The sequence below is a fragment of the Solanum stenotomum genome, chromosome 9 (genome assembly GCF_019186545.1).
Source record: "Solanum stenotomum isolate F172 chromosome 9, ASM1918654v1, whole genome shotgun sequence".
NCBI lineage: Eukaryota > Viridiplantae > Streptophyta > Magnoliopsida > Solanales > Solanaceae > Solanum > Solanum stenotomum.
The window spans coordinates 9,224,353-9,243,258 of NC_064290.1; the positions used below are offsets into that span (position 1 = coordinate 9,224,353).

An 18,906-nucleotide genomic window follows, 5' to 3' on the forward strand; every position below is an offset into this window, starting at 1 on the left:
ACTCATAACTCTCTCGATACTACAACAAGGTAGGACCATAATCAACACACAAAATAAAAGATATCATGACAATACGATAAAATATATGTATTTCCGTCGCAAATTGCTATTTGCTGCTTATAAAAGCTAAAGTCGATGAAAGAAGGGTCTTACCTCGATCTTAGGTTCGTAATTCACCTCAAAACCTTCAAATATATTCAAACCCCTGCTGTCCCAACACTAAAGTGTGATATGCTACGCAATCGATAAAACAAATTATAACACGATGATGAGCCCAATGCATTTCGTCAAGGACTTAAGTCGAGAAAATCTATACTTCACTTGATCCTAGAAATGGGTTTCTATAATTTCTCTGGTTTTTAGCTTAAAAATGAAGAAAAATGTCGAAGGAGAAGATATATGTAACATTCCACTGACTTAGGTCCCCACCTCACGTGCCTGCTTGCACAGTCCCACGAAAATACGAATATCTCTCTATTCTAAAGTCGTATGAATGAACGGTTTGATGCGTTGGAAACTAGACTCGTAGACCTTTGATTTCATAGCTTGCGGGGACCACAACTCTTAATAAATTGGGAGAAAACGTCCAAGACATTTGACTCAAATTTCAGATAAATCTTTAAAAAGGAATTTACGGTAACTTTCGCCAACTTTTATTTTGCCACTTATCTAACTTCCAAACTTGAGATACAACACTTGAACACTTAAAATATCACATAACACATCATTTTTAATTTATTATTCACCCTCCTTGTCTTTCCACGAAGATACAAGTTAATTTAGACGTTTTGAAAAGTTGGGGTGTTACAGTGTGTGTGTGAATAATATGTGTATGCAGTGTGTGTGAAATGTGATTATAATGTATGTCATATTTTTTATAAATATTGTGTATGAAATGTGTGTGAAATGTGAACTATGGTTATTGCTGAAAAGAAAATTGTGTACAATGTGTGAATAATATGTGTATGTTGTGTGTGTGAAATGTGAATATAATTTATGTCATTTCTTTATACATACTGTATATGAAGTGTGTGTGAAATGTGAACTATGGTTACTGCTGAAATGAAAATTGAATTCTATGTGGCTGAAGTGTGTATGAAATGTGATACTATTAAGTTATGTATGATTTGTGTATTGTAACTGAATAATATGTGTATGAAAATGATATTTATGTATGAAACTGAATAATATGTATATGAAGTATCTTTTAATGTAGTATACACAATTTTATTTTATAGGAAAGGAAGAGACACACACACTGATTTTCATGTACCAACATGAATGTGTTTGGTGATCTTTTGACTTTTTTTGGGCAAGAGAGATTTCAATAATCCTGTGGCATTATGGAAAAAATAAAGAATGAAGATGGCGCGATCAGCGAAAGTGAAGTTACTGGTACGGTTACTAGCAAATTTGGTGGACCTCGGATAGCAAAAAAACATGTTCCGGATACCACCAATTAGCCCACAACAATACCACCGACTAGAAAGTTGAAATAGTTGATTGCACCTTCTACTTTTTAAGAATTACATATTATTATTTTTTAACTTTTGGATAATTTTTTTTGTTTTAACTTTTGGATGATTCTTTTTTGTTTAAGTATTTGATGATATATACTACAATATGTTATCAAAATAGTTGATTGCACCTTTTGATTCTCTTTTGAATGTTTTAAAAATTGGAACACTGTGTTTTTAATTATACACATGGTGACTGGCATGCACTAACCTATAATATTTGGATATTATAAGTTCAGGACAAAAACAATAAACAGACTTCATACAATTCTGATACACTATTTTTTAAAGTAGCACTGTTTTTTTAATTTGTATAACGAATGGATAAAACGTATATGAAATACTCTATGACTTCAATATTAAATGTTGGATATTTGTAGTTAGTCATGGTATAATTTTTATAGTTGTATTTTGTCTTATTTTCGTTTGAATTAAATATGATTTATTTATGTCCGACAACAACTTAAATTAGTCACGAATATATACAATATCTTTAATATGAAACAAATTTTATCATTAACGATATGCAAGCTGTCACATTTGTCTTAATTTATACACGATCCATTCATTAAGTACACAAAATTCATATAGTTGTTACTAAAAATTGTTCCAAGCACTAAATTTATAACAATATGCATTTTGTATGATAACTGAATGATAAAGACTAGAAAAATCGTATATAACCCCCTCCATTTGAAAATCGACATAATTTCCTGTTTCATTAAAAAAAATACAAATTAGTCTCACATTATAAACAAACAATTCGAAATACAAATATCATTCAGACAGACAGAACATTACAAAATAATTTTTATATTCAATCAAAAAACATTCATACAAATATCATTCAAATAGTACATCCAAACACTTTCATACTATTTTAATACAACTTTCATACAACAAATATGTACATTTTTTTAACGAAAATACTTCATTAATGTCACACAAATTTATACAAAAATGTCAACAATAAAATTTCAAAATTAATACAACCTTAAAACACTTATCATACAATTCATCAAAATTTCAAATAACTTTTTTTTTTTCAGATTACTGAACACGCTTTCATACAAATTTCATACTTTCTTAATATACATTTCAGACATATATATATCATTAAGACAGCTTATTTCATAACAACTTTCAAACTCACTTAATACACATTTCATACAACAAATAATCATACATTACAAATATTTATATCTTATCGTACCAAATAATTCATTTCTAACTCACTAATTACTTCAGAAATGACAACATCTAATATAACACACTAAAATTTATAATTTAATACCAACTTAAAACACTTGTTATACAATTCGTCAAAAATTCAAATAACTTTTTTACAACTTACGAAACACATTTTCTTACAAATTTCTTCCCAATAATTCTATTAAATTCATTCATAAATATACAATTACTTTATACTTTAAGAAAAACAAAATACACAAAAACAGAAAATCACTAATATTATACATTTCACAACAGTTAACAAGTAATGATATCATCTTAAACATAGAGACGATTTACAGTTTAATAATTTTTTTTTCATTTCAATATAATTTAAAAACAAACACTAAACAATAATAAATACTAACCCGAAGGATCCCATCTTCCACCATGTTTAATTAGAATTGATACGTAATTGTCAGTCTCAATAAAATAATTTTTTTTCAATGAAAAAACCTTCAATTACTCGATTCTGCTAATTTTTTAGGCTGAAGAATTAAGAGAGAGAAACGTTGGAGAAAAAAAGGCTATAATCTGATTTTTTATTTTATTTTAACTGATTTTGAGTGAATTAAGGATAAAAAATATTGTTAATTTGTTTGAATCCTTTATTTCATGCTAATCATTAATTATCTACAATAAGTTCAAATTAAATTACAGGCCACAATTTCAGTTTTTTACTTTATTATTTCTAATTCTGTTTTTTTTTTTTTTAATTTTTGTTTATCTTTTTATTTATTTTTTAAGTTTTTTCCAATTAATAAAAACATATCTTTTTTTTTGTGAATTTGTTATAACCTGAAATTTTTAATGCTATAGCTTAAAAGTCTAAATCTATTGCTATAACTTGAAAATAGTACTATAATATATGTCATATATGAAATTTACACGTCAAAATATAGAGGTTATTTTATCCACCAAATATTATTTCCTTCACAAAATTCTACAAAAGAAGAATGAAAATGTTTCAATTTTGTGTTGGACCTCATGAGGTGTTATACTTATTTGTTTCTAGCAAATTTGACCAGTTAAGTCCTGGATAATATTTATGGGAAGGAAGAGGATTTTCTGAGCATTTTGGACAAACTATAACTCCCTCGATCCATCCACTCATTTTTACTTGTTCACTATAACATTTGATATTTGCCGTCATCATACCTTGATGATTAATTTAGATTGAGCAGTGCGACATATGTTGAGGTAATCAAGTTTCTTTTTCGTTGGAGTTTTCTTCCACGACTTCTCTCCATGTACACTTGTACGTATTTGTATGTCATGGGTATATTATTAATTGATGCAATTGATATATGTATAACATACTATGATATACACACATGTATATCGTTGCATGTACTTTTAAGTCTAAGTATATGACTTGTGTGTATAATGTGATACATAAGATATATAATAATATACACCATACATACTTAAGAAAAACAGTATATATGCACTAGAGATATATTTATTTCACCATCAAACAAACACTATAACCACTGTTCATTCTACTATAACAATACAATATCAATTCCATACAAAAAATAAAGAAGAACGAAGAATAGGAGAGTTTCATTTTTTAAAAATATTATTAGATTGTAATATTTATTAATTTGCATCTATATTAAAAAAAGTATCTACAAAAATGATAACCAGGTCATATTTTCAAATTAATTTGCATCTATAATAATGTTCTTTATTTTGCATATATCCTATTTGGGTTAGGCCGAATATTGGACTAGGCCCAATGCAGTTTACTACTACACTTCTCACAGCCCAAGCTAAGTACCAAATTCGACCACATTTTTTTCTATTGAATCTGAAGGGTGATTTTCGCATTATATCTACTTTTAAGACTGTTTTTTTAAAAATATAATTAGCATTTTAAGAATAATTTTAAAAATTCGACATAACTTGTTATTATTTGTATATTATATGTATATTTTATAATTTGTATAGCATATGTATAGCATATATATATATATATATATATATATATATATATATATATATATATATATATATAGTGTATGTGTATTTTGTATAAAGTATATATAACTCATATATTATGTACATATTTATAAATTAATTGAACGAAATGTTAAGTTCATAATTATTCTAGATTTTAATTTGAAGTTCGACTTGTATAAATTTAGTATTTCAGCATAACGTTTTGGAGTCTCAACTACAATAGTTTTCAGAAGTTCGATTTGTATACGTTTTTTTTTAGAAACTTTTAAAAAATGACTATAGTTTGGGCTTGATTAGAGATCCATAGTTATAATTTGTTTTATAATGATTCATATTCACTTGTTAGAAGAAGGAAAGAGGAGTGAGATATCGAGAGAGGGAGGAAAGAGGCTAAAGAGAGGATGAACACCTCTCTTATTTGTGTATTAGATTGTATCAGGAATACAATTGATATAATTGATTTGTGTCAATGAATATAATTGTATCAACTTATATCAGTGAGTACAAATGTATCAAGTGGATATGTTCCTTGCACATTCACTTTTTATCAATCTATTTTAGTGTAACTGCAATTGACTAGAGTTTTGTATTAATGTATTCAATTGTATTTTGTCCTTGTTATACATTTGTATCATATGTTATATACTCTATTAGAATACAATTGGTACAATATTGTATATCTCCTTCATTCAGACACACGGAGAATATGAGTATGAAATCGAAGAGGAGAAAAGAAAGAAAAGAGGTCTCCAGTAATATCCCATCCCTCCCTCTTCGTTCCTCTGTTGCTTATTACATTTGATCATTTCAGGAAGAGATATAAAGAGGGAGAGGATGAGAAAGGGAAAGAGGAGAGGCGAGAGGCGAGCAAGAGTTTGAGAGAGGAGAGATTTTCTATAAAATTTTTAATATAGTTATGTAATGTAATTCTTTAGACTATGATTGTATATAGTAAATACATATATAGCACATGTTTGTCGTACTATATATTTTTTTCCTTTTTTTAAAAAATAAATTCATTTACTTAACAAACTCCGTAACTATAAATTTTAATGTAAAAATTTTAATAGTTCAGTTGACTGAATACTATCTTTCTTATTGGATGGTATGTTGTATGCACTGTTTTCCTCGCCTTTAACTTGGTCTTGGTGTACTTGAGCTGAGGGTCTTTCGGAAATAGCCTCTCTACCTCCACGAGGTAGTGGCAAGGTCTGCGTACACTCTACCCTCCCCAGACCCCACATAGTGGGATTTCACTGGGTATGTTGTTGTTGTTGTTAGTGAAAATTCGCTAATACATTTTTGCAAATTCGAAATAGCTTAGTGCACCTGTTGGAATTCTGCATACTTGTAAAAGATTATAACTAGAAGATTCTACCTGTGATAGAATTGCAATCCACATTTTTTAAGAAAACTATTTCCTAATTGATGTTGACTTACTAGTTTAAAGATAATTGGGGGAACCCTTCACGGGCTTCTATACTGTACAAATAATAGAAGGGAAAAAATAGTTAACAAAATAAATAAAATCCAGACTACAAATATGTTGGTAGATTTTTCTTTTAATAATTGAAATGACGATCCATGGAATTTTTTTTTCTTATAATAAATGTGAGTTCGATTTTTATTACCTCTTTTTTTTCTTTTTTTTTTTCATATGATAGAAATAAAAGGACTTTAATTTGTGCATACTTTATTTGTTGAACTAAGGTAGTTGTTTCTTGTTTGAGCTTGTGCATTCAATTTTCTCTTAACTCCTTTGTCTCCTTGATATACATTGACTGTTTGACAAATTGTTAAAAGGATTGTTCGGTTTAAAAATAAGCTAAGTTGGAATTAGTTATTTATTATTAAATATTGATTTATTATATTAAAATAAATATGCATTGCATTAGTTCTAAAAAGAAATTGTTTGTTTATTAAAAATACTTTCCATCTTTTCCGTAGAAAAAGAATTTGAGGAACCTCAAGAAAAATTTTCAGTTTCATTATTAAGATAACTAATCTTCACTATATTATTCTTTGATCGTATAGATATAAAATAGTCATAACTTTAATGTTCAAGTTATATCAAGATTAATAACTCAATAATAAAAATATCAGTATTACTTTTTATTTTATCTTAAAGACTATTTATATTTGTGCAACATATTAAACGTTCCCTAAGAATTGCGTACCAACAAAATCTTAGTTTTAGGGAAGTTTAGGAAGATGATAATGACAGGTGCATGCATATGGTTAACAAGCTCCACCGTTAATTAAAGGCATTGGATTTGAGCGCTAAATATATATAATTATTTTTTTATTTGGAGCGCTCCATCCAAATAAATTTGTAATATGCAATTTAGATTTAATCGGTAAAAAAAAAAAACAGGTGCATGCATGTAAATAGTTGTTTATTCGTTCATTTATAACGTGGTAAATTAATTAATTCCTATTTGTGTAGTTTACTATAACAGTCTAGAACCATATAATTATTTTGGTATTACACTTCTATCACGGGATATTATAGACCATAAAAAGTCAGAAAGTCGTTATTCAAAAAATTGAGTCAACATCAATTATTCTGCTACCAAAATTGAGATTTAATTAAGGTATACTTACTCTATTTTAATTTATATGAATTTATTTAATTGTTTGAATAAGAAATTTAAAGATTATCTTAGAATAACAAATAATATTTCAATCAAAGATCTTAATTTTGAATCATAACTATAATATTATTTTTGTTAGGGACTGATGCGGAATGCTCCCATTTGAACATAAAATTTGATTATTTTTTTTGTCTTCAACTATCAATTTTTTTTATAATAGAATATATCTTCTTTTTTTTTTTGAAGAGTTTGAAAATCAAAATATTAAAATTACAATAATAGTTTCAAACCTTTTTTTAGAACCCAAATATGACCTATTGAAGTCTTTTTAACATTTTATAAGTTGTCCCAAATTTTTTATTTAATAATAAGTATAACATATTGAGTATACTTCACAAATGGAAAGAGTAGTGTTTATGCATCAAAATTATTTTCTAAGGAACCTCAACTCATGTAGCACATATAAAAAATGTAATATTAAAAATATATAATAAAAAATCATGCTAAAAGTAACTAAAAATAGTAATAATTCATATATACCCTTTTCTCTCTCTATTCCTTGTGTTTGATTGAAACCGGAGTAGGGGTTAATACGGAATTGAAAAGTTTAATTCCCGGTTTTTAGAATTATTATATCCTATCAAATTAATTTTCTATGATTTTGATATATTAAAATTTTGATTTCGTTAAATTACTAATCATAATCTGATCAACTTTAATAAATATATATATATATCAAAAATTTCGGGCCGTAGAGAACGCTTTCTTAATGTATATTTATTAAAGCGGTAAATAAAGATATAATGAGTCACGATAGATTGTTGTTCAGTTGTCACCGTCTTCCCCGGTTCATAGCCCACGTCCAACTACCAACCGAACCGAGAACACCACTCTCTGTTTCTCCCTAAAACCCCACTTCTCTCCATTGCTTTTTCACTATTTTATCTCTCTTTATCTTCCCCTCTACGCAATTTATCACTCTCCCCAATTTCCCTCTTTCCCATAATCTTCAATTTCTCCAAACCCCATAGTTTTGCTCCCTCTCTTGCAGTTCATATGTTTTCTTAGTTTTTCCCGGTATTAGTTCCGGGGACTGGAAATCATTGACACCCAATTGAGTTTTTTTCAAAGAAAATGCATCGTACCGGCGAACCACCAGCTCAGCAGCCGTCTACGGCACAAACCCTTGACCAAATCAACCAGCTTCTCTCTCATTTACTACCATTTTCTCTTTCTATCAAGTCTTTTACTTCTCGCTGGCAGGTGCTCCGGTCGAAGCTTGCTACTGTTAAGTCGCTTTTGACGGAAATATCTGATTCTCCTCACTGGTCGGAAAATGAGCTGCTTCCGACCTTGCTGCCTAATCTTCTTTCCACTTTGCTTCGTGTTCAGACTCTATGTGAGGAATGTTCTGACCCGGAGAAGACTCCGGGAAAGCTACTGATGCAGTCGGACCTTGATATGGCTTCTGGGTGGTTGTCTAAGCAGATCCATCATCTCGACCTTCTTTGCCGTTCCGGTGTGCTACGTCAGTCTACTGCTATTGTTCTCTCTCACCCTTCGTCTAACTCTACCAAAGACGATTTAGTCCTTTATATTAGAGATGTGTTTACTAGAATTCAGATCGGCGGAGTTGAGTTCAAGAGAAAGGCTTTGGAATCGTTGATTCAGCTGCTCTCTGAGGATGAAAAATCAGCTGGTCTTGTTGCAAAAGAAGGACAAGTTGGGTACTTGATTAATTTACTTGACCTTAATACGGATCCTTCTATACGTGAACAGGCAGTTCTTGCTGTATCAATGCTTGTTTCCATGAGCGAACAGGCAAGGAAATGCGTGTTTGAAGAGGGTGCTTTGGGTCCTTTACTGAGAATCATTGAGTCTGGTTCGGTTACGATGAAGGAAAGAGCTGTCTTGGCAGTGGAATGCATCACAAATGACGCTGATAATGCTTGGGCAATCTCAGCTTATGGTGGTGTCCCTGTACTTCTGGACTTATGTAAATCTGGTTCGGTTGCTGCACAACTTCATGGTGTTGGGGCTATCAAGAATGTTTCCACAAATGAAGATGTTCGAATTGCGTTAGCGGAAGAAGGTGCAATTCCTGTTCTTTTACAGTTAATGGTTTCAGGCAAACCATCAGCACAAGAAAAGGCAGCAAATTGCATTGCGATTCTTGCTTCATCTGGTGAGTACTATCGGGATTTGTTAATTCAAGAAAAGGGGTTGCAGAGATTGGTTCATTTGCTTCATGAATCATCAAGTTCTGATACATTAGAATATGTTTTACGGGCAATTCATTCGTTATCTTCTTCTGATTGTGCGTCAAGGATTCTTTCATCATATCCCACGTTTACTATTCAGTTGGCCGAGCTTATAAAGCATGGTAGCTTAATGTTACAATACATTTCCGCTTCATTGCTTGCAAATGTAACAACCAGCGAAGAAAAGAAGAGGGCTATTGCTGGGTGCATGGGGTCTTTGGTGAAGCTGATGGAATCAGCTAAACCAGATGGGCTGCAAGAGGTGGCAGCTAATGCGTTAGTTTCGCTGTTGGCTGTGAAGTCGAATAGGAAGGAATTGGTTAAGGATGAGAAGAGTGTGATGAAGTTGGTCCAAATGTTGGATGCCAAGAACGATGCGATTTCGAAGAAGTTCCCAGTGGCAGTGGTGGCGGCAATCATGGCAGGAGGGAGCCAGGGTTGTCGGAAGCGACTAGTGGAGGCCGGAGCATACGGCCATTTGCAGAAGCTGGTGGAGGCGGAGGTTGCCGGGGCAAAAAAGGCCTTGCAAAGACTCTCAGGCAATAGGCTAAAGAGCATTTTCACAAGGACATGGAGTAATTAGCAAAGCAACTAACCCCGCCAACAAAAGGTAATTTTTTACATAACATCTTTAATTATGTAGAACTCGTATTTACTTGGCACTTCGATTCTTTATTAACTTATTACACATGGCATTAGTGGTTCCTACCGTTTACCGGTCAACAACATTCCAATTTGACATGTTAATGTTGTACTATTTCCTTAATTTGCCTTCCATTTTTCAAGACAAGAATGCACATGCTCATATGCTTGATCTAAATCCCCTTAACAAGTCATTTTATCATTAATTTGGATCTGTAGTGAATGAAGGTGCAGTTGCTTGCTCGAGAGAGTAAGAAGGCGCGTTCTCTTTGCTAGGGGAAGAGGAGTGGGAACTAATATGCCTAACAATGTGTTAAAGTACACATTTTTTTGCAAATCAGAAGATCAAGTTGAAACATAAATCATCTAGTTTAAGATATTAAAACTTCTTTGTCTAGTGGCTCATACTCATTATAGTTCTTGACCACCCTTCCTCCAAAAGAGAAACAAGATAGTATTTTGGGCTTCTTTTACTCAAAAAAAGGTAATGATTTTGTAAAAACTGTATTTTTTTCACCTAATCATTTTAAAAGTAAGGGGGGAGCATGAGATGATGAGTTTTTGATATGAGTCCTAGGCCTAGTCATTTTCATACATTCAAATGATACTATTTTCCTTAGACTAGTAGATTGTAGACTACCATCAAGACCAAGTCATTTGCCATTGAGTAGAAGTTGGTGGACTATAATTAGAAATCCTAACTGTCCAACCTTAAAGCAGTTCATTTCCTCCTCTCTGTAGTGAAACACGCTAGACATCCAAATGCTTGCAATGGGCCATACTGAGTTGTGATAAAAAATTTGGTCCTTGAGTAGGGGCATGATTCTCAACTTTTATTATTCTGTCTTTGGATATGAATGGCATTGATGCACTGCTTTGCTGGTCCATCATCCATCAGAAGTGTCTTTGTTGTTAGGCTTACTACTATCTCATTAACTGACTGGATTACACGTGATGATCATTAGTGCTACTTTAAGTCCATTTTACTCTTAGCTGCCTTGAAGTTCTTACTTTTATTCACTAATCTTTTTTCCTGACATTATCGTACCTATGATGCTTCCTGCAGGTGGTTGTTTGGATTTTTCCCAACTGTCAAATGTGGAAAACCAACTCATTTCCTTCAAAGAAACCAACAAACAATCACACACTCGGTATACCCCAACTTTAACCTTATACTATATTGTTTTCAATTATTAGAAAAAGAAAAGAAGAAAAAAGAAAGTTGAATTTATTCTAAACTATATAACACATGGCATGGATGCGGTTTTTAGGGAGTATCCTTGTTTGTTTATTTTTTCTCCATTTTTTTTTAATGTTTTTGTTTCACCATGTGAAGCTTTGTAAGTGAGTGATAATAGATAGTGCTTGCATCCCCACCCCCCTTTTTCCCCATCCTAGGCATCGGTTGATATTGTATATTCAAAGGTTTGTTTTTCTTGTAATGGCCAAGCCTTAATTACAAAGTGTGCAACTAGTCTCTTAAATTTATCTTCTCTTTATTGGTACTATGTTCTTTTCATATACTTCTTACATTTGTTATTGACACCCTTTTGGTGCAGCTTGAATTATGGTCAGTTTGCCGGTTGATTTTTACATTGTTAGTATTTATTATTGTTAAAGACAGAACAACAGACCCTCACATAAAGCTAAACTTTTAGGGTGGTTGCTGGAATTGATTCCTATATAATGCAGTTGGTGAATTGTTTTATAATAATCCCTTTGGTCATGCCAAGATAACATTTTTAGGTTAGTTTAATTCTTTGGTGGTTGGTGTAAAAAGGGGGTTCTAAAGAATGTACACTTGGACTGTGGGTAGATTTTTAGGGAAACTGAGCTCCAAATGTCGTGGCCATGATTATCGGTAAAGGAAGGAGGGGGTCCCAATGTGCTTTCTCATGGGAAAAAAAGAAGTTGGAGAAGGTGTAAAGAGGAAGGTGCAGGCAGGAGAAGGAAACTAATAAAGGGGTTTAAAATAGGACAATAGAGGGGACCGTTTACAGCAACATCACATGGAAAGAGGGAAGTGTTAAGATTAGAAAAATCCAATCAATATAATGGGGGTCATATTTTATATGGTTAGATTGTCTATGGAAAATGGTGGGACAGACTCACATTCTATGTCTAATCCATTTCATCATCTCTCTCTTTCACATGCCCTGCCTGCCTACCTTGTCCCACTCCCCCCCCAAAACTTCCTAAGTGTGTATAAACTGGATTGAATACCACTATTACAAGATAATATTGCTTGCATCAAATACACATTATAACAATCCAAATCATATTTGAAGTAGTGAAATTGTCTCTTTGGGGGGTTGGTTGATTCTTCTTGTTTGAAACACTAGAATGGCCGATGGAGAGATGAATCAGATACTGTAAGGATAAAGAGGAGAAAGGAAAGGGTGAAACTTTTGGCCTTTTGAGTGGTGTTGTCATATTTGCTGTAAACATATCCCTTTAAAGCAACTGCAATATACCAAAGCTTTTGCAAGCTGTAAAGCTTAGCATTTGTCCTCTCTCTCTCTCTCTCCTGTGAGTCCTTTCATTATTTTCTACTTTTTTTTTCTTCTTGTATTGTTCCTTCCCGCTTAAACTTTGGCAGTTAATGATTTCCTCACTTCAACTGTCTTTCCCCCTTTTTTATAATTTAGGGTATCATGGGCCTGGTACTTGCTAGGGTTACATTACATACTTCAAATTCAAGTTTATTCTTTTTCTATGCAGAATAATTCTCTGCTTCTTTTGAAGCTTTCTTGAAAATCACATCAATGTATATAATGGGCCTATAAGAACTAGGTCACTTTTATATTATTTTCAGTTTCTTTCCTTGTACTTAAGAGAGAGATTACATGGTGAATCGAGCCATCGGTGAAAGTTCAAGTAGTCATCTAACTGAATTACTGAGAAATCTCGGACTAGTTAACAAATTTTACTCAAAATGTCATTCAAGCGTGTACGTAATCTGTTGCCAGCCATGAAATGCCACCATATATTGTTCCAAAATGTCCCAAATTTATTGCAAGAAAAAAGGTTATTTTAAAAATGTGGGTATATTTGACTTAATATTTGTGTGCTAAAATGAATGAAATTGTCCAAGTTTTTGACTTAAATGTTTCAACATTTATAGTTCATCCGTCCCCCACCTTTTAAAAAGTCCATAGTCTGCGTGTTGCAATAAATTACATCAAAGTCTCGCCAGCCAGAAGAATAGACTATGATGGCCTTTGAATTTTAGGGTTCGTTTCGTACGCGGAATGAAATAAGTAAAGAATATTTCATAGATTGGATATCTACTGAGATAGTGATTCCATCATTTTAGTACAAATATAAGATAAAATAACTTCAGAATTAGTTAATACTTCAATCGAATATGGGATAAAATTAATTTCAAAATCATATATTGAGATTATTATTCTTATTTCACGTACCAGAATACCTCGTACAGTTCTGAACTGCTTACAACAAATAGCAAAAAAAGTAATGGATCCCACGAGAAATCATATTGCTACCTTCATTTGGAGTCTAGCACACCATATAAATAATATTTGTGCTGGTTGTTATTAATTGATAAAACGGAGAAGTTATTGCCAATAATATTGAACATTTGTGATTAAAAGGTGTCAAAAGTGTAGTAATTAAAAAATAAAATGCACTTAATTAAATATTTAAAGGATTCAATTGAACTTTCATACAGAAGGATGACTGAGTTGATTGAGAAAGAGATCTCTATAATAAATATGGAATCCCTACATATCTTCTCAATCAAGCTTGTCCCACAGACTTGTCTAGTATAATTTACTTCTCTTACATAAATTGTGGACTATTAAAAAAATAACAGCTACTATGTGAAATTTGAACTTACATATAACACCACTCTCTGTCCCCATTGACAATGGCTAATATGTGGACTGATATTTTCTCCAATACCTCATGAATTTGACTTCTTAAAAGTCATCGTTAATACGTTTACTTTTTGAAAAAACGTTTGGTTTTGTTATATGATTTGACGCTTAAATTTGAAATCATTATTTATTATGAGATAGGAATAGAATTTCAACTTTAATTTTTAAATAAAGTTTGTTCAAGTTATGATTTTATTTTATTTTAATATAAAGAATGATCCATAAGTTTATGTGATCGACGTGAAGAAATTGTTTGTACCATGTGATAAAATTATATTAAAGAATAGTTAGTTATTAATATTAAAGTATTGTTGATTTATTGGACGAATGAATCTTTATAAAATTATGTGTATTTGAAAGTTTTTGATAACAAATATTTATTTATAAAAAAGATATGGCGATATGCGATTTGTTAATGCATTGCATTGAGATATTTTCTTACGTTGTTTATAAATTATGATTTACTTATTGTATAAGAATTGGATATGTTTTAATTGTTATCATAAATTGATGTTTTCATGTTTATGAGCACAAAAACGCTATTTCAAAAAATTAAATTGTATATACAAATAAATTATAATTTAAAATTATGATTTGAAATCATTTCTCCACTTATCCAGCCTTCGCCAGTTGCCAGGCATCATAAGTTGAACTTTGTTTTACCTTTCTTTTTATTTATTTTTTAGTTTTTTAAAAAAGAAAAACTTTTGGTGTTACAATTTAGATATTCCAAATTAAGGATTATAAATTAAAAGGTTACTTTCTTGTTTTCCCCCCTTCAAATAGTTTGGCTCACCAAAATATTACCTTTAGCTAGGTCCCGTTAGAACATGATTTGTTTTACTACAAAAATAAAATAATAAAAAGTAGCGTTTGATTATATAATGGATTAATTTTTGAGATAAGTGTCAAAAACACATTTAAACTATACATTTATTTTGAGTTTCATATCTAAATTATTGAGAGTGTGAGTTTCATACTTAAACTATCACATTTTAGTTTGAGAAACACTCCTCTTTCTTTTATACCACTCTCATCATGGTGTGCGTTCGGGGTGTTCATGGTTTGGATAAAAACCGATCCAAACCGAAAAACCAAACCAAACCGATTTAATTTGGGTTTTGGTTTGGTTTGGTTTTAGATTGTTAAGAACCGATAGTATTTGGTTTGGTTATGGTTTTGTTCGAAAAAATTAAAGAAATAACCGAACCAACAAGTTATATACATAAATTTTGTTATTATACATACATAATATATTATATTCATAAACAATTTTAAAGATTTTATATATGTTTCATCAAAAATTATTTATAATTTACTTATGAAATAAAAAATGTCCAAGGTGAAAACATTTTTCTTTATTAGTTTCATGTATATGAGTGTCTATGAAAATTCATTGTGAGACTGAAAATGTCACTGTCTCTTCCTTCTATGCCAAAATAGTGAATTTTGAAGTTTTATTCAGTAAATTCAATGATCCAAAGCTCTGTAATGCCAGTCATTCTAACTATTTTTTCGTTTGAATGGATTGTTGTCACTCTTTTCACGTTTTGAATGAATTGTTTCTTTTATTTTTATGTATGGTTAATAATCGAATAACCGAACCAAACCAAACCAAACCAAATCAAACCAAAATCGAAAGCAACCAAACCGATAAGTGTATATTATATTTGGTTTGGTTTGATTTTGATAATTTTAAAACCGATTAAGTTGGCTTGGTTTTCGTTTTGACCAATAACCGACCCAAACCAACCCGTGAACACCCCTAGTGTGTGTAATACACTCTCTCTTTTATTTTAAAAAATTGTTATATTACACTCCACATGAACAAAACATTCAACCTCGACAAAAAATAAATAAATTATTAGTATTAGTTAAAATTAAAAATTAAAAAAATATTATCCAAAAAATAATATTTTTTTTATACAATAAAATGTAAAATATTTTTCTTACCCCACTCCATCACTTCCTCTCACCGCCCCACCTCCCACCCCCACCCCCCGGCCATTTTTTTTAGTTTCTTCTTTTTGTTTAAATTTCTTTTATAAAAGTATTTAANCCCCCCCCCCCCCCCCACCCCCACTCAAATACTAATTTAGATATTATTTTATTTTTTTAAAAAAATTCTACCCACCCTACCTAACCCTCCGCTTCCAAATTTTTTTTCTCATTTTGTGTTAGATATATACATATCGAAAATATTTTTTACTTGCTGCAACAAGACTTCTTTTTATTTATTTATGTTATATTCGTACACTAGTAAAAATAAAAATTACGAGCATAGGGTAAAATATGATGCGGTAGAATTTTTATTTTTTTTTAAAAATAAACTAATATCAATTTTTTTGGGGGGGAGGATGAAGTATGGATTTTTTAAAAATATTTTATAAAAGAAATTGGGGAATTGTCGGGGGTACTTGGAGGAGGTGGTGGAGTGAGGTAAAAAAAATAATTTAAATTTTATTTTTTAAAAAATTATTTTTTTATGGATAGTAATACTTTAATCTGTAATTTTTAATTAATATTAACAGTTTGTTATTTAATTTTTGTCAAGGTGAAATATTTTATCCATGTGAAATGTCATGTGTCAAGGTTTTTTCAAATAAAAGAGAGAGTGCATTACACTCACCACTGAGGTGTGTTTCTCAAACTAAAAAGTGATAGTTTAAGTATGAAACTAAAAAAAAGGGATAGTTTAGATGTGTTTTTGATACTTATCTCTTAATCTTTCAAAATTGAAGAATACATGTGAAACACAATTTTAACTTCTAAATATTAGAATTTAATAAACTTAGATACACTCTCAATCTGCCACACAACATAGTAAGGGATCTCAAACTCTTATAGGAGCACGAAACTCTAAATAAAAATTCAAGAGAAGTGTTGAGTACATTCCAAAACTTGGTGAGAATTTAGGTGTGTATTTCACTCATGTTGCAAGATTAATGGTGTATTTAAGTTCAATTAGTAATAAATTAATGTTTTTAAGGCTGTCAATAATTTGAAAATGAAACTAATAATTTGTGTCGAATTTAGGAGTGTTTCAATTTATTTTTATTTTTTTGAAATGTTACTTTCTTTAAGTATATCATAATTTATATGTTCGTCAGGACAAAGTAAAAGGATCACGTAGTGTTGTCTTCTTTTTTCCTTTAAAAAATAGAGTATTGCATGCTTGAAAATGTGATATATGGACACAAAAAGTGTGAATTTTTGGGAGAAAATAAAGTCATTTAGAGCTTCTTTTTAAGAGATTACTTTTCTTAAAGAGAGAAAATAATTGGCCATGAAGTCAGCTCAAAGCTTTTTAATTAGTTGACATTTCCTTATTCCGTTTTATTGTACTTTACTTTATTAAAGTTTATGTTTTTTAAGATTTTCTTGCCAATTCTAAAATATCTCCATTTTAAAAGTCAAATAAAATATATAACAAAAGTAATAAATTACCGCAATCACAATGACTTTGTTTGCATATTCCTATATAAAAAAATCAAATTCAAATTGGGATTTGTCACTTTAACCCTTTTTTTTTCATCATTACATTTACATTAATTCACCTCCTTTTCCATTTTATATATCACTATTTGACTGCAAAATTGAAATTTAGGTATTCATTTTCACTTATTGTTATTTAAGTAGTAGGGGAAGTAATAATTTGAATTTTAAAAAATTGGTTTTAATTCCAAATCGTTCTTTTTATGATGGAAACAAATGTGACTAATGTTACCAGTGTAATTATCTTGGTAGCCATAATCCAAATATTATTCACCGCGTTTAACGCAACGAGGCAATTGTGACTTCTTTTTGTTTCTAGAAAGAAGCTTTAAGTTGTCTTTTTCAAGTCAAACATTTGTGCTCTTTTCTAAGAATTCTTAAAATAATAATGTGATAATAAATTACGATCCTAATATTAGTAGTTTACTAAGAGGGAGAGAGTAAAAATGAAAAAAAAAAAAGGAGAAAGAATAGCAATAACAATGGACAATCGAAACTTCACCTGCCTAGTAAGAATAAGAATAAGAAGAGATTCTTTCTACGAGTTTAATAAATATTGTCTTAATTCTTAAAGATGCAATTACTAATTTAGTCACTCACTCTACTTACAAAGTTTTTCATTAAATTTAAATATAGCATTAGATTTGATAACAAACTAACAGAATATATACTTTGTATAAATTAATTTAAGACCACAATTTAGAATAAAATATGACACCATTTGAATTATAGGTAAAATACAAAAAATGAATTGAAATATCTTAATACAAATGGGACATTTGTTTCATGTGTTATTGTCTCAAAATTAGAGTTATCGATGGTCGAGCAAGGGTCCATATTAATGTGGATTATAATTCATGTGGTCAAATTGTTAGTGGCTTTCGTTGAGTTTGATTTGTCACCGGGAGAAAAGTTTGGACGTACTACAAAATATCCTAATTTTGTGTATTAAAAGAAAAATATAATTACTAAAAGAGCAACTTTCACATATAGCAAACATAAAAATCATATTGGTATGTTATAACTATATTTTGCATAATTGAGTTTCATAGCAAACATATATTTCGCTATACATATACAAAAGAAAGCAGTTGTATAATTTGTTACTGTTTCGGTATTACATATACTCCCTCTGTTTTGGTATACATATGCTCCCTCTGTTCCATTTTATGTGAAGTACTTTGACTCAGCATGGAGTATAAGAAAGAAAGAAAGACTTTTAAAACTTGTGGTCCAAAATGAATGATAGAAATTTGTGTGGTTTAAATTATTTCATTAAGGGTAAAATAGACATTTTATAGTT

At 30.5% G+C, this 18,906-nt stretch overlaps 2 protein-coding genes across 4 annotated transcripts in view; one reads left to right on the forward strand and one right to left on the reverse strand.

The window, feature by feature from the left end:
• Nucleotides 1-18,906, reverse strand: part of LOC125877105 (glucan endo-1,3-beta-glucosidase 12) — a 343,740-nt gene that overhangs the window by 313,209 nt on the left and 11,625 nt on the right. Inside the window, exon 4 of one of the 3 annotated variants that reach the window (XM_049558424.1) lies at nt 8,264-8,273. The exons of the other annotated variants lie outside the window; for them this stretch is intronic. The gene's annotated coding sequence lies outside the window, so the exon portion shown is untranslated. Of the gene's footprint in view, nt 1-8,263; nt 8,274-18,906 lie in introns of those variants that run through there. 3 annotated transcript variants of the gene reach the window in all.
• On the forward strand, nt 8,266-11,713 carry LOC125877100 (protein CELLULOSE SYNTHASE INTERACTIVE 1). Its single transcript, XM_049558418.1, has 2 exons — nt 8,266-10,177; nt 11,276-11,713. Exon 1 carries the CDS (start codon nt 8,441-8,443, stop codon nt 10,148-10,150), a length of 1,710 nt encoding a protein of 569 aa, XP_049414375.1. The 5' UTR covers nt 8,266-8,440; the 3' UTR covers nt 10,151-10,177; nt 11,276-11,713.